This window comes from Ascaphus truei, chromosome 11 (genome assembly GCF_040206685.1).
Source record: "Ascaphus truei isolate aAscTru1 chromosome 11, aAscTru1.hap1, whole genome shotgun sequence".
NCBI classification, from domain to species: domain Eukaryota; kingdom Metazoa; phylum Chordata; class Amphibia; order Anura; family Ascaphidae; genus Ascaphus; species Ascaphus truei.
This window is the reverse complement of record NC_134493.1, coordinates 60816686-60832193: the sequence shown is the minus strand read 5'-3', so window position 1 is coordinate 60832193 and position 15508 is coordinate 60816686. Positions and strand designations below refer to the sequence as shown.

Sequence of the window (15508 nt, the reverse complement as noted above, 5' to 3'; positions counted from 1 at the left end):
GGCAACGACCCCTTGAGTAGCTGTTTGAGTCGGAATCGGTCCGCTTCGGCGGCGGAAATGATATTTTTGGTCAGGAGGGGCCCCAGTTACAGTTGTAGTTCGCGAACTAAGGCAGATAAATTCTCACCTTCTTTTTGGCGAAGAGCTTTGAAATGGGCCATTAGCTCATCCTCGTCGTCTTCTCGGGTATAGGACTGAGTGAGCATTTCCACTAGTTCTTGTGCCGTAACTTCTCCTTCCACGTCACGGTGTGTCCATACCAGCCGGGCGGCTGGGCCTCGGAGGCACTCAACCAGCCTCTGTCTTTTGCTGGCTCCGGAGCACGACCACTCCGCTATTGCTTGGAGCGTATGGTCCCTCCATGCATTGATCCCTTCTTCTCCCGCAGGCATCGGCAGAATCCCAGAAAAGGCCTTTAGTTTCCGATAGCTCTGGGCTTGGGTCGAGATGGTGACGGCTTCTACTATTTGGGAGGCTATCATATTCAAGGAAAGATCGCTACTACGGGGCTGACTACTGGTTCCAGCTCCTACGCTAGGCATGGTTGGGGGGCCGCCTGGCCATCTATCAGGAGTAGGCGAGGTGGGCGGGCTCTTCTCCCAGCTGGCAACACCTCCTAATCTGCTCGGGGTGAAAGAGACCTTAGGGGGGTCTACCCTGTGAGGAGTACTGGTGGACGCTTCTTTAGGAGCCTGGGTGTCAGGATAGATCATGAGACAGTCCTCGGCGGAGGGCTCGGGTAGGTTTAATACATGGGGAACAGTCTCTAAGCATATGTCACGCATGGTGACCAGGAGATAGGTAACCCCCTGGCCGTCAGTATCCAGTTTATAGTCTATCACACGGGCGGTGGTCAATCCTGGGCAATTTCTTACTTGTGCGCGCACTGTGGATAAATCCGTGTCAGTTGCTACTCCCGCCACTGCAACCTCGCGTCTTGGGGAAACTTGTTGCGCTAAGGCCCAGTCATGGACGTCTTGCTTTGATGGCACGGACATGATGGTGCTTTAAATCGGACAATGTGATATGGTATAGGGCACCCCAGGCAGAATCTCAGCAGCGCCTACAAATGTAACGGGTATTCCCCCATACAATCGCATATAATGTGTGTGTGCGGGGAACTTAGTGTCACAAGGTGTGGTGCTTTACCTGTTAGGCTCACAGGGGGCCTAAGCCTCCGCCACGGGGAGCCTGGGGCATGAATAATAATAATAGGAGTAACCTCGTACTCGGTACAGCGCCTCCACCTGCGATGGCTCCCACCCGAGGGTTAGTGATCCTCGCAGGACAATATATATATAGATCACACAACAGCATGTAATACAACCAATGATTTTACTTGCGAGCATAGAAACGTACTTGCATATAATATCAACCGATGTCACTCCCTAGAGGAGACACTAACTACTGCGTCTCGCAGGACGCAATCCCCCCCTTCACCGGGTGATCCCACCCCGTGTCCAGTAACCCACACAATTGTCCTCCACCCTCAAGTGAGATAAATGTGTGTGACTGCGCAGCCACTATGTCTGATAATAAGATTTGTTGGTGCACTTGTTGTTTTACGGATTACCTGCCGAGCACTCCAGTGCCCGGGCCTGCAACTGGCTTCACAAAGGATCCGATGAGTGAAGACACCGGAACCACCATCCAGGGCGATCCCACCTGGATGACTGCTGCAGCCGCAGCGGAGGTCTGAGCCCAAAACTCAAGTTGGAAACGCAGCGTCCGCTTTGTCCCTAACTTTCTCTGGATGCTGATAAGGGGCAGGGTCCCTAATCTGGGGCCTGTCCCTACAACACTCAGCTACTGTGACTCAGGGCTATCTGGGGCCTAGGGGGCTGCTGGCCTAGTGCAGAGAGTCACTGACTCCTGCACCCTTGCTCCTTCCCCTAGCTGCTCCGGTCACCAACTGCCAAACATGCTGCAAGCCCGTGAAATGTATCAATCTCTCTGCAGGGAGATGCTGCAGCCCTATTGGCTCCCTGGGGTCACGTGGGGAGCTCCTAGGCTCATGGGATATGTAGTCCCTTTCAAGAGCCCTCTTTCTATTGGCCAGGCCGTTCACGCTATCAACGCGCATGCGCGAGCTGTCTGTTGGCCTCCCGCGCTTCTGGCTCCTGCGCATGCACAACACCACTAGCAATGGCGGCGCCCTGCTCCCCGAGCCGCCAGGACCGCAGCAACGCGACAGCGGCCCTAGCAACGGGCCGCGCGCATCCCCAGCAACCGGCCGCATTGAAGAGAGAGGCGCGCTGTGCTCACGCACGCCCCCGCACCGACAGGGGACCTGGCTACAGGTATATGTACTGATAACCTGTAAATGAACTGTGGGATTTCCAAGTCATGGATTCCAATAGACCAGATGGCTTCCAAGCTTGGTGCCTCTGTGTCTGTGCGGAGTCCTGACTTGAAAGCCTCAGGGATGCCAAGGAGTTAGACAGGAGGTGTACTGCAGTTCTACTTGAGTACCCGCATCCTGGGCTAACACAGGGCTATCCGGCCACCATTTGCCAGATCCCAGACTCTGTGGAACCTGGACAGCGGGTGGGCTCAGCATGCAAAGAGGCAGAGGGGCCAGGTTGGCGCATGCCCCTTTGCAGAATGAGAAAAGGTACCCACACAGTTTTACAATACCGGAACTTGGTGATTGGCTGGCAGGGAAATTCCCATGCTCTGATAGGCTGCAGAGGTTTGTGAATGGGAAACTGAAACCTATATGAAACCTTGCAGCCAATGGGAAGCGCAGATTCCAAGCGCCAAACCATCAGTGGCAAATTCAAAGATGCTCTGTGCTGAATAGACGCGAGCCGGCTTTAAAGATTTTGACTCAAGAATTCTCCTAAGTCCCACTTCGGAAGAACGTAGCCGTCGCGTTCTGGCATTGCGCCGAAATCAGTTCCAGGACTTTCATGAGTACCTACCGGTCATTGGAAAGGGCTCCTACAGAGGTCATTTTTGTGAATTTCATTTAAAGGACAAGTTTATTTGTTAGCCCAGTTCCCAGTAAGTGTGTTAACCCTGTACATTTTGTATATGTCTTTTCCTGAAATAAATGACAATTTATTTTACCACCTGGCTTTGCTCAATCAATGATCCCGGTATAAAAAGGTGTTAATAAACCTGATCTCCCATGACAATATATAACATACCTTCCCAGTCCTGGGCGAGCGTGAGACATTAGCTCCTGCTCTGGTTCTGCAGTTACATCGGTAACTTCACTATGTACAATTACCTGTCTATAAACACAAACAAGGGAGCACATGTATTATTAGCAGTTGTATATTTATTGTGTTACAGACACCGGCAGTGTAAGTGTCTCATTACATGATGAAGAAACTAATGTAACTAAAGTACAGTAATAAATTCAGACAGAACCATGGAGTCAGAGACTGGATCCCACTTCCAGAGGGATCGCAAAAGCAGTTACATACAGTAAAATGGGTTCATTCCCAAAATACATTTGTGTCGCAATAAATTGGATACACTTCTTTACCGAAAGATTGCGCTTTGCTCTGCACATGAGCACTGAATCCGATCTCCTCTGAACATGAGTTAAAACATTCGATGACAGACATTATCATGGGGCTCTCACAGGGTTAATGCAGTGCAGGAGCCCCTGGCACACTCTCCTTAACTTGGTATTCCCCAGGATTAGGAGGAAGGCTTGTGCTGTGGGGTAGCACATGAGAGTGTACAAACAAATATATGACAAAATCTCTTTCGGATCATTGTTAAAGAAGAGAGGGTAGATCTGTGATAAAAACATAGACATGGAGAGGACAACAAGCAGTATCATGTTCCTGGCGGCTCTGGAATGAACCTGTAACCGGGGAATGCTGACGTCTGATGTCTTCTGCTTCATCCTCCAGACGTGTCCCCAGAGAGAAGTCAATGTGAGCCCAATAGAAGTGAGGGACAGCAGGAAGGGCAAACAGCATCCTAGCACGGCTGCAGTTACTAGCGTGGGTACAATGGTTATGTTAGAGATATAATAATTAGTTGTTTCACTGACCGCACTGCAGTTGGCTGTGAGACTGTAAGTGCTGTTTTCCTGAGGATCTAATTGACGGCAAAGCCACAGCGATGGGACACTTATAATAAAGGATCCCACGGCTGACATCAGCAGCAGCTTCTGCAACACAGAAGAAACCCATAGCTTCACTCGGAAGAAGAGACGATGCATGAAGTTGGAAATTTTGATGCAGTAGTAGACACAGAGCCAGGCAGTGAGCCAGAAGCTTAAAAAAACTAGGAACACATCAAGAAAAGTCAGAGCTAAAAGGATATCTCTGTAAAACCGGATGTGAGACGGGATCCGGAGCAGGAACGATTGTGTACTAATTATACACTGCAGGACTACATTAGACAGACCAATACTAAGTAGGATTAGATCACATAGATTGTGGCTGGTATCTTTTCTCCAGTTTCTGTAGCTCACAGCCATGATACACGAGTTGAAGATGGTGCCTGCTATGCAGGTAATTGTACTGATGGTTAACACCAATATATGAACCCAAGTCAGCATATTGCTCTTCTGCGTGTGTTACTGCTCTTCCTTTCTGATGTATGAGCGTTACACCTGATGCCTCGGTATCTGACTGGCACATGGGGCAAAGCCGGGACAAAATAAACGTGTGTGCAAAGCACATGCAAATGTCCTGGTGTCTCCTTTCTGTGTTCCCGATCCTGTATATGAGATCTCTCCGGTCACATCTCTGGCGCTGACCTTTATTTGGGCTGTATCCATCATTCTCCTGAACTTAAATTCTTAAATTTTCTTCCAGCTTCACAGAAAAATGACAGAAGAGAATTCAATAAACTTTCAATTTTTTTCGGTTTGGGAGAAACATGTTTAGGATCCCAAGTCATAAATAGCATAAATGAATAATTTTATTAACAAAAATCTTTTTCTCATATGAATATACACAATGCTGGCTGCCATTTTCCTCATAGGAAATACTGTTTTGGTTACTTCCTGGTTAATTGTGTATAAACTGGTTTCTAAGGAGTATTTCCCAATAATAAATACATTATAAGTATTTTGTAAAGCTTACATTGGTGAATTTTCCCTTAGCCCCTTCCACACCCAGTTTTATCCATTTCCACACCCAGTTTCATCCATTTCCAAGCCCAGTTGAAGGCCTCAGCCAGCACCAGTATAACGTTACCCGGAGGTGGCAGCTCTGTGACTTTCATTTGCATTTCCAAATAACTTTGATGAAGAGAACATTTCATTTGGAAAGATTCAAATGTGATAGATGACATTAATACTCCCAGCAGGATCGGGTGATATGAGGAGACGCTGTTATTATAATAACTATATAGAGCACCTGGCAAAGCCAAACTCCCTGACCATAGTAGTATACAGGCAGTTACTCAGCCACTTCTGGGGGGATCCGGGCTTTCTTGTCTCGATTTCAGTCTCCAAAGCAGAGAAGGAGCTAGGAGTATTAACACTGCACCATCACAGCAGCCCAAGTGACGGCAGAGAGTTCAGAGAACATAAAAAATGTTTGTCACCAACATGGTAAACTTCCCAAGCAAAAAATAACTTACATTTCCAGAAAAGTTTTGTTCATATGAATATTCTCCACATTAACGAGTCCCGTGAATAATCTAGCAAAAGAGATTAGAACGGTGTATTTCTTGGCCACATTCCAGAACTGGACACCTAAGTGTTACCTAAAGGTTATATACAGGGCTAAGGGAGGAGCAGATATAGTCCAAATGTATATGGATTGTCTTGGACTGCTGCACCCAACATGAACAGACATGAGATACAGGAACCTGCAGTACAATATGGGGGTAATTATTTAACACATTGAGAAGCCAAACAGCTGGAGAATTTATGTTCTGTGCAGAGATTTCTCCCTTTCTGGGTGTGTGCGTTCCCGAGCTATCGTCCTGTAAATGTTATTTGTGGGAGCGTACACAATGCTGGCCGCCATTGTCCTTATAGGAAATATTGTTTTGGTTATTTCTTGGTTAATTGTGTATAATATGGTTTCTATGGAGGATTTCCCAATAATAAATACATTAGAAGTGTAGCAGGGATCCCCATTTCGCTCTTGTTGTGGGAGAGGTTGCGCATGTGCAGGCGTGCGTGTACAAAGCCCGCGAAGGATCAGAGTGCTAATTGGAGGGAGGTAGCGAGAGACCGGTCCCAGCAGCCCCCGCGGGTTCCCGTGATAGAGCTGAGCCAATGGGCTGGGAGTGGGGAAGGAAAAGGAGGGGGGTGGCGCTCACGTTGGGTCAGAGCTGGCTGGAGAGGAGAGGAGGCGGAGCTTCAGTGTAGGGGAGGCCAATCGCCCCTGCCTAGGCCGCATGCCCCAGGCCCAGTTAGGCCCTGAGTCCCCGTAGAGACAAGCGGAGCTAGGGATTGCCATAGAGAGGTTCCTGATTCCCGTTAGTGCCACACGATTGATAGCAGGACTGTTCTTATTGGCGGGAGGTCTGGGCTCAGACCCCGCTAGCAAGCCGCCGTGTGTCTGGGTGGGATCGCCCCGGACCTCCCACGTGGGTGACAGGACGACTTCTACATCTCGCAGATCCTTTGTGAAGATTGTAGCAGTCCCGGGTACCGGAGTACCCTGCAGCTATTTCTACAAGTGCACCAACGGTACCATAATTTCATTCGGGACACAGTGGCTGCGCAGTCACACTCACACTTATACACATCTGACTCACTTGAGGGTGGGAGGACTTATCCCATGGGGATTGGACACGGGGTGGGATCACCCGGTGGAGGGACATGGTAGGGTTGCGTTCTCCGTGACGCTGATTAGAGTGTCTCCTCGAGGGAGGGCCGCTGATATCTGTATATGTGTAAGGTAATGCATGCAAGTAAAGTCGTTTGGTTAAGGTATCCTGCTGTGTGGTTGTATTTACTGTATATATGTCCTGCGAAAATCCACTTCCCCTCTGGCGGGAGCTGTCGCAGGTGGAGGCGCTGCACCCATTCTATAGTTATTGTGCGAGTACCCCAGGCTCTCCATGGCAGAGACTTAGGCCCTGCGAGCCTACAGGTGATACAGCATATGGTAGTGGCCTGCGTTCTATAGGAAGCAGGGCTACATAAGTATATTTTAATGCTTGCTTTGGAGAATTTTCCCTTATCCATTTCCAAACCCAGTTTTTTCCATTTCCAAGCCCAGTTTTATCCATTTTCAATCCAAGTTTTATCCATTTTCAATCCCAGTTTTATCCATTTCCAAACCCAGTTTTATCCATTTCCAAACCCAGTTTTACCCATTTCTAAACCCAGTTTTACCCATTTCCAAGCCCAGTTGAATGTTTCAGCCAGCACCAGTATAAAGTTACCCAGAGGTGGCAGCTCTGTGACTTACATTTGCATTTCCAAATAACTTTGATTATAAGAACATTTCATTTGGAAAGATTCAAATTTGATAGATGACATTAATACTCCCAGCAGGATCGGGTGATATGAGGAGATGCTGTTATTATAACAACTTTATAGAGCACCTGGCAAAGCCAAAGACCCTGACTGTGAAAGGAAAGGGTTAATCCCCCAGCATGCTGCCTGGCCTGAGCCATTTGTTGTTATAGTTTGCGGTAGAAATCTCCCTTTCTTCCACGGGAAGTGTGTGGCCCTGGGGATGTGCTCGCTATATTCTGTGTGCCCTGTGTACTATGTAACTGCCGCCCTCCTGCCATTTGTAATGTTCCTGTGATAGAGGGGGTAACCAGGCTATACAATAAAGGTTAAGTCCTCTGGTTAGCCCTGGAACCGTGCTGTACCTGGTAGCTCCATAAGCCAGGGACCAGAGATAATACAGGTGGAAAATAAAGGGACTCCTGCTTTTTTCTGTTTTCACGTTCTCTTAGCCCTAGAACTGTGAGATTTCTTGGTGTCAATTTTAGGTGAGATATTTTGGTAAGATTGCAATTATTTTATTTCAAGAAGTTCGGAGACCGGAGCTACCGGTAGTACGTTAATTCTACCCAGCGAGCAGCATGCAGAAATGGTAAGGCAAAGGAGCACAGCACAGGATAGAATCGTAGAAGTTCGTATAGCCGTGGTCAGGGGTTAGAGAGGATTGAATCGTGGAAGTCCGTATAGCCGTGGTCAGGGGTTGGAGAGGATAGAGTCGTGGAAGTCCGTATAGCCGTGGTCTGGGGTTGGAGAGAATACACAATGCTGGCCGCCATTTTCTTCATAGGAAATACTGTTTTGGTTACATCTTGGTTAATTGTGTATCATATGGTTTCTAAGGAGGATTTCCCAATAATAAATACATTATAAGTATATATTAATGGTTGCTTTGGAGAATTTTCCTTTATCCATTTCCAAACCCAGTTTTACCCATTTCCGAGCCCAGTTGAAGGCCTCAGCCAGCACCAGTATAACGTTACCCGGAGGTGGCAGCTCTGTGACTTTCATTTGCATTTCCAAATAACTTTGATTATGAGAACATTTCATTTGGAAAGATTCAAATGTGATAGATGACATTAATACTTCCAGCAGGATCGGGTGATATGAGGAGATGCTGTTATTATAGTAACTTTATAGAGCACCTGGCAAAGCCAAAGAACCTGACTGTGACAGGAAAGGGTTAATCCCCCAGCATGCTGCCCGGCCTGAGCCATTTTGTGTTATAGTTTGTGGTAAAAATCTCCCTTTCTAACATGGGAAGTGTATGGCGCTGGGGATGTGCACACTGTATTCTGCCTCCCTCCTGCCATTTGTAATTTTCACCACCACTTCTGCTGCTGCTGCTGCAGGCTCTTCATCCTTCAGTACCACCACATTACCTGCATCTCAGACACACTGGCTGTGGCGATGAAAGGGTTAATCAGGCCATTAATAAAGGCATTATACCTGGCTGATTAACCCTAAATCACATTGGGAGTGAAGGGGTTAAATGTATGTGCATTACACTGGTGTGTTTTCCCCTACAACCCCTTTCTTGTCCCCATTTTGCAGTCTATTCCCTGACTGTGGTAATAAGAATGAATACAAACTGTGCCATTAGATTTTCAGACACAGATGGAGTTGTGAGCGCTGAACCAAGCGCTGATTGAAGACGTGTGGCTATGTACGTGTGGCCCTGTTAAAAGTATGGATATCCATTTCTGACCTCTTGACCTCGCAACCACAAGGTTAAGAGAATAAGTCGCTTGCTGTTTTATATGAAGTGGATCCTGTCAAAATGTATCCCTTGCCTTGTTAGTGTCTTAACATGAAAGGGAGAAAGTATATTGACGTGAGGTTAACCACAAACCACACATCATAGCCCTTTCAATTAAGTAAGCTAACTTGCGAACGGAGTGGGCTAGCACTCTAATGTTTGGATTGCAGCTCAGAATAAAGAAACCATGCACCCACATATAACGTTTATTCCAGTGACACAAGCAGAAGATACTTCATTAATAAAATGTATTTTACTGTTGGTTTTAAATGGACAGGCAGGAAAGGTTTTTTCTGCAAGCCCGGGAAAAATTATTTAGCATGCAAATATGCTAAGGGTGAATGAGCTGAGGGTATTTTCCTCTCTGTACTTCATAGAGCCCCTGCTAAGTGGGAGACTCTGAGTCTAGTGAAGTCCGGAGTTGAAAAGTCTCAGAGATCCAAAGTGTGAAAGTGGCCGGGATGTTGCTGAGTGCCAGATATCGGTACTAAGCATGAGCCATTCACACTTTGTGACCAAACCCCAGACAGAGAGTTGCCAGGTAAGGGGTGGACCCCGGTATGGTAAACCACCTAGGTGTCAGGCTGACACATGCGCTTTGCAAACCGGAAAGCCCATTTTTCCCGTTCTGCAAACTCCGGGCAAATCCGGGATTGGTGGGTTAAATGTTCCCACGGAGGAGATTGGGCACGCATGTTAGGAATAGGACTGTCAACCCTATAAATCTGCCTGCCGAGCAATCCCCTGTGTGATTTGTGATTTCTTCAAGCGTCGTTCAAGATCCCGTACAAGTACAGCGGCAGAGGTTCCAGAACGCAAGGGGTTAAAACACCGTAACCGAGGATTTACCCCTAATTCAGGAATTCGTTAGCGCTGGGGATCTTGGAACGAACCCCAATGAACCAGAACAAACTTTATACATTTGGCAGAAATATCAGGCAGGAAAGTTGCGCCTTGGCCAAAAGGATTGTAACCCAGAGACTTTGTTTCTTCATCTTTCGTTCAATGGACAATTTATTTTGTTTCCCCATCCCAGTAAGTGATTATTAAGTGTATTCTGAGGTTGTCGTGTGTTTGTCTATAAAGGAAATGAATGACAATTTATTTTGCCCGCTTTGTTATGCTCAATCGAGAATCCCAAAAATATAAAATTGTTGATAAGTACTGGTCTACCGTGACACTAGCACTACTGGGTGGGGAAACATTAACCCCTGCAGGCCTGGAATCCCTCTACTTTATTCAATGTAATTTCTTTCTCTGAAAAACAAGAAGAAAAAGTGCACACAATGCGCACCAGGGATTACAGTATAAAAGTGTCATTTATTAATAAAAATATTACTGAGGGGATCCAACCCCACCTCAGTTACAATGGTTATACAACTAGGTACAGTTTCAATAAACATGAACCTTAGGATACATATATTTAATCTAAATCCATGAATGGCATAACACACAATGAAAAACAATAAAAATTAGACAGACATAAACGAATAAAAACAGAACAGTTGTCCTGAATAGTGTATGGTAAAACACCTATGGAAGACTGTCTAGAGCTGGCAGGGGGGGACAGAAACTCACACTGAAGCCAAATGCGGGTCCACGGTAACCATATAATACTTAAAATGGACCCTATACTAGGTCCCCATTTAAAATCTCAGCCGGGTATAGTCTTTAAACGTGCCCCTAACTTGAAAGACTTGCTAGCCCCGAGTCAAGTGACTAAAAACACCACAATATCTGGTGATATCAGGACACGTTTGGGAATTAAAGGTACATTAAAGGTACATTTAAATGTGGCAAGTGCAAGGCATGCAATCACGTCAGTAAGGATAAAACTGTCATGGCTTGTGCTACTAAATCTGTTTATAACATAAAAAACTTTATAAATTGTCTGACAACGCACGTGGTCTATGTCCTACAGTGTAGCTGTAATTTACAGTACATTGGTAAGACTAAAAGACCATTTAAGATGCGTATGTTAGAACACTTGAGAAATGTGAAGAATATACCCAAAATACTAGCTAAAGGTATGCCACTAACTCCGTTATTAAAACACTTCAAAGAAATTCACAATAACGATCCTAGCTGTATTAGACTTAAAGGACTAGAAAGTGTACCACTGAATACTAGACAGGGTAATAGGGATAACCAATTATTAAAACGGGAACAATATTGGATTTATGAATTCCAAACTAGATATCCCACTGGTTTTAATGACCTCATTGAATTAACTCCCTTTTTAAGGTGATAACATTCATGTTTATTGTATGACTTTTAAGTCCTTTTTGTGTCTTTTCTTCTTTTTTGTATTTACATTTTTTTACATCTTTATTTCAGATATGTATTCGATCACTGGTGTAAATTAGTTTCAGAAACAGTAGATTCATTGTTTTGCTAGATCTGTAACAGGTTTCACATTTCGCACTTCAGTATGGAAGGAGTCAATTAATTAATTAATTAATTTATTTATTTATTTACTGATGTTGTGTATGTCTATTGAAGTTTATGAGTATTTATGCCCTTTGTAATGTTATGGCATATATTTGCATTGATTGTTGCTCGTATAACTTTGATTTACACTCCGTAAGTGCATGGCACGCATGGGGTGTTTGCTCTGGGCTAGGCCATTTGATTGGCTGCTGCTTACATTAATACGCGCGGATGACGCTGCACGTGACCTCTTGACGAAGCACGTAGTGCGAAACGTGTAGAGGTCACGACAGGTCATCCTGCGCGTGTTTGCTGACGGGCTGAGACGGCGCCTGTAAGAAGCCCATGCGGTGACTCCATCTCTGCGGTGATCCGGATCTTCATACGGTTACCGTGGACCCGCATTTGGCTTCAGTGTGAGTTTCTGTCCAACCCTGCCAGCTCTATACTGTCTTCCATAGGTGTTTTACCATACACTATTCAGGACAACTGTTCTGTTTTTATTCGTTTATTTCTGTCTAATTTTTATTGTTTTTCATTGTGTGTTATGCCATTCATGGATTTAGATTAAATATATGTATCCTAAGGTTCATGTTTATTGAAACTGTACCTAGTTGTATAACCATTTTAACTGAGGTGGGGTTGGATCCCCTCAGTAATATTTTTATTAATAAATGACACTTTTATAATCCCTGGTGCGCATTGTGTGCACTTTTTCTTCTTGTTTTTCAGGGTGCCCCCCCCCCTTTTCAGGGGGGATCACCTTGATCTGGGAGCTGTTCAGGGAGACGATTCACACACTTGCAGCAAGGGGATTTCCTTTAACAAACATCTGCAGCACGAGCGCTGAATATCCTATACTACCTAATTTCTTTCTCACCAGTTCTGTGACCGGCCAACAATCTGCTGCATTGTATCAGGGAAAACCCAATCTAAGTTCCAGGGAAAGTTTATGGGCTTATGCACTAAACAGTGATAAGTGGTTTAAAGCCCTGTGGGGGTAATGTGCTAAGCTCCGTTGTAGTCACTTTTAGAGCACAAAGTGCTCTTAGAACGTGATGTTGCGCTGAACACGATGCACTAAGCCAAGAAAACAGGCACTTCGCGCTCTAAAACTGACTTTTTTCAGGAAATTTTTCTAAGTCCAACTTTGCTTGTTCGTTACCCAGTTTGCGTTAAATTCTGCCCTTAAGCGGGATGCACTGAGCAACGCAACCTTAGCTTTTGCGAAAGTTGCGTTCAACAGAACACGTCAACTCAAAGTAGCTGCAAAAAAAACTGGACTTAGAAAAATTTCTTGCTTTACATTTTTGCATGCTCAATGTTTCAAACAGGGTCTGGAGGCCTGCTGGTGGTCCCCACCAGGCGCCATGGCCCACCAGGTGGTCTCCGCGGGTCACCGTGGGCCACAATTGGGTCCCCACGGTAGGCCCGCGGATGTCTGGGGGCCCTGGGTCAGACCCAAAGGTGTCTGAGGGGCCTCGGGTGGTTCCCACGGGGGTCTGGGGACCCACGGGTGGTCCCTACGGGTCCGCAGAGCCCCCACAGATGTGGGCCACCGATTCTTCCCCACAGGTTTCCCCCGTGGACCCGGCAGCCTGTTACCCGTGTGAAGCCCGAGGAGACCTCAGGTGGTCTCCAGAGGTCTCCCGAAGACCAAAAGGAACCAACCCAGTATGTAAAAAAAAATAAACCTGACCTATACATTAAATACATCAATCCCTCCCCCCCTCCCCCAACACATACAGTATAATAATGTGCAAAATAACTATTATCCAGATATGGATAATAGATTATTTGCCCATTATGATTCACATAAAACATGCATAAATCAAAACATGAATTCTTAATCTTAAAATCACACATTGCATGTTACAATTAATCCAGCATCACTTGTAAAAATAAACCAACAAACCAACAGCTACACAAATGTATATGAAATGTCACACAATTGCATTGAGTGTTTACATGATGCAATTAATCTGTGCATCATGTAACACTATGCAAAATATATGTAACAATAAAATACACTATGAACAATGTCCACTAACCACCAATGCCATCATAAAAATTAAATAGAAACTAAGCAACATAAATACATTTACCATCAATCAATTAATCAATTTCCTAAACCAATTACAATACAATACAAATCAATTATACAATTCCTTATTCAATTCCTAAAGCCAAACCATTGCCAAAAGAATTCTAATTGAAAGTAACCACCATCATTCTAATCTAACTACCAGAAATAAGCCATTAAAAATAACCTGTAACTAAATACAAATTACATTATTCACACCAATGTATAAATAAAGCTGCTAAATACATTAGACATACATGAAAAGAACATAAACATTAGCAAAACAATCAATTATTATCCCTGTATTTCAATCCATATAGATAGATATACATAACATAAAGGGGCAATAATACAGCATAAAAAACGATGCATTTACTCAAGGTATCCCGTCTCTGTGGCAGTCTATGGGCATTCAGAGACTCAATACCACAGAGACGGGACGCCTTGAGTGACGTCATTGGCGCGTATCAGGGAAGCGAGACACAGAGTATTGGCGTGGAGGAAGCTACACCACGCATTCACTCCACTACGGCCCCCCTATCTGAGACGGGATACCCCGAGTGATGTTACTACTGCATACCGGAGGGTGAGACACTCATTACCACCGTAGAACAGTCTCCGTCACGTGCTGACAGCATTGCGTTTACCTGTTCGGCGTGGTGATTACTAGCTGGGAGGAGAGAGACCCAGGAGTATCCAGGGAGAGACAGGAGTCTATTCATCTTCCAGCTCAACGTGTCTGAAGTTAACCCATGCTGCTAGCTGTTGTGGTAACATGTCCATAACATGTCATGCCTAATATTTATTTCTTTGATGTACGTGCAATACTTACCTGCTAAATGAGCAACTAGTTAGTGCTTGGCCTCCGGAGCTGCATAGAGCTGTGTCTGCCTGTAACAGCCGCAGGTTAGATACCCTCCTGCCATGTCCCATCTTGTCTCTCTCAGTCCTTTCTCTTAGGCCATGCTTATAGTGCTGGCGATGGCGATGTCGGCCAAAAACAAATGCATTGCCGCCGCCGTGTGCACTTATAGTGCGCGCGACGGCGACAAAGCGACGGAGCGAAAACTGGTAGACGGCAAAATTTGATTTTTCAAGGGCTGTCGCGTCACGTGACGGCCCTTGAACCAATCAAATTGCCGGAAACACGCGACGCCAAAATATAATTTTAGCCGGTGGCGACGGCGGCGGATGACATCACACGTCGTGTCACCGTCGCCATCGACGGCACTATAGGCACGGCCTTAAAAAGGTGCAGTACTTGCTTGTACTGTTCAAGGCTAGTCACTGCACTCCCCCAAAAGGTAGAAGGTTCAATTATTTCCCAAAGACAATACTTATTACATTTTAGATTTAATGTTACATAAGGCATACAGTGCTTGTTACAGATAGAGATGACATAATAACACACAGTAAAGGATCAGATTTATATAATATGAAGGAGTAAAACAGAAACCCTATACTGCTGCGGCACAGTTTATTCGAGCATTTGCCCGTTCTGTGCCGCAGCAGTAGCCTGGCGCGCGCCCGAGTGTGACGGGCGCACGCCGAAGCAGCGGAAGAGCGCCCTCCGATCGGGGCGCTCTCCCTACCGCTGCCGGGTCCGCCGGGTCCCCCGGAACCCCCTGCCGCTGTCCCGCAATCGCGGGACACCAGGGCTCCCTCGGGGAGCCCCTGGACACGCGTGCAGCGGGCGCACGCTCCCGATGACGCGTGACCGCGCGTCTATGACGCGCGGCACGCCGAGGGGCGGCCACTAGCAAGCCGGGAGATTTCCCGGCTTGCGGTACCGACCACACATCAATAAAGTGTGTCGGTAGTGTACATTACAGGTAGGAGTCGT

The 15508-nt window shown here is 46.0% G+C and overlaps 1 protein-coding gene across 1 annotated transcript; it reads right to left on the bottom strand.

Moving 5' to 3' along the window:
* Positions 1–616: 616 nt before the first annotated feature.
* LOC142462915 (taste receptor type 2 member 7-like) lies at positions 617–5205 on the bottom strand. Its single transcript, XM_075565131.1, has 3 exons — positions 5090–5205; positions 3629–4490; positions 617–652 (listed from the first exon to the last, which is right to left on the bottom strand). Exons 1-3 carry the CDS (start codon positions 5203–5205, stop codon positions 617–619), a joined length of 1014 nt encoding a protein of 337 aa, XP_075421246.1.
* Between the last annotated feature and the right edge of the window lie 10303 nt (positions 5206–15508).

Excerpts from the sequence above, each read along its gene's own strand:
- LOC142462915 (XM_075565131.1), bottom strand. The coding sequence starts at position 5,205 with ATGCAAATGAAAGTCACAGAGCTGCCACCTCCGGGTAACGTTATACTG. Across the intron at positions 4,491-5,089 it reads GTGGAAATGGATAAAACTGG|TACAATTACCTGCATAGCAG; the intron begins GTGTGGAAGGGG and ends GTTAACCATCAG. Across the intron at positions 653-3,628 it reads GGAATACCAAGTTAAGGAGA|ACCCCCCTAAGGTCTCTTTC; the intron begins GTGTGCCAGGGG and ends CTCACAGGGTAG.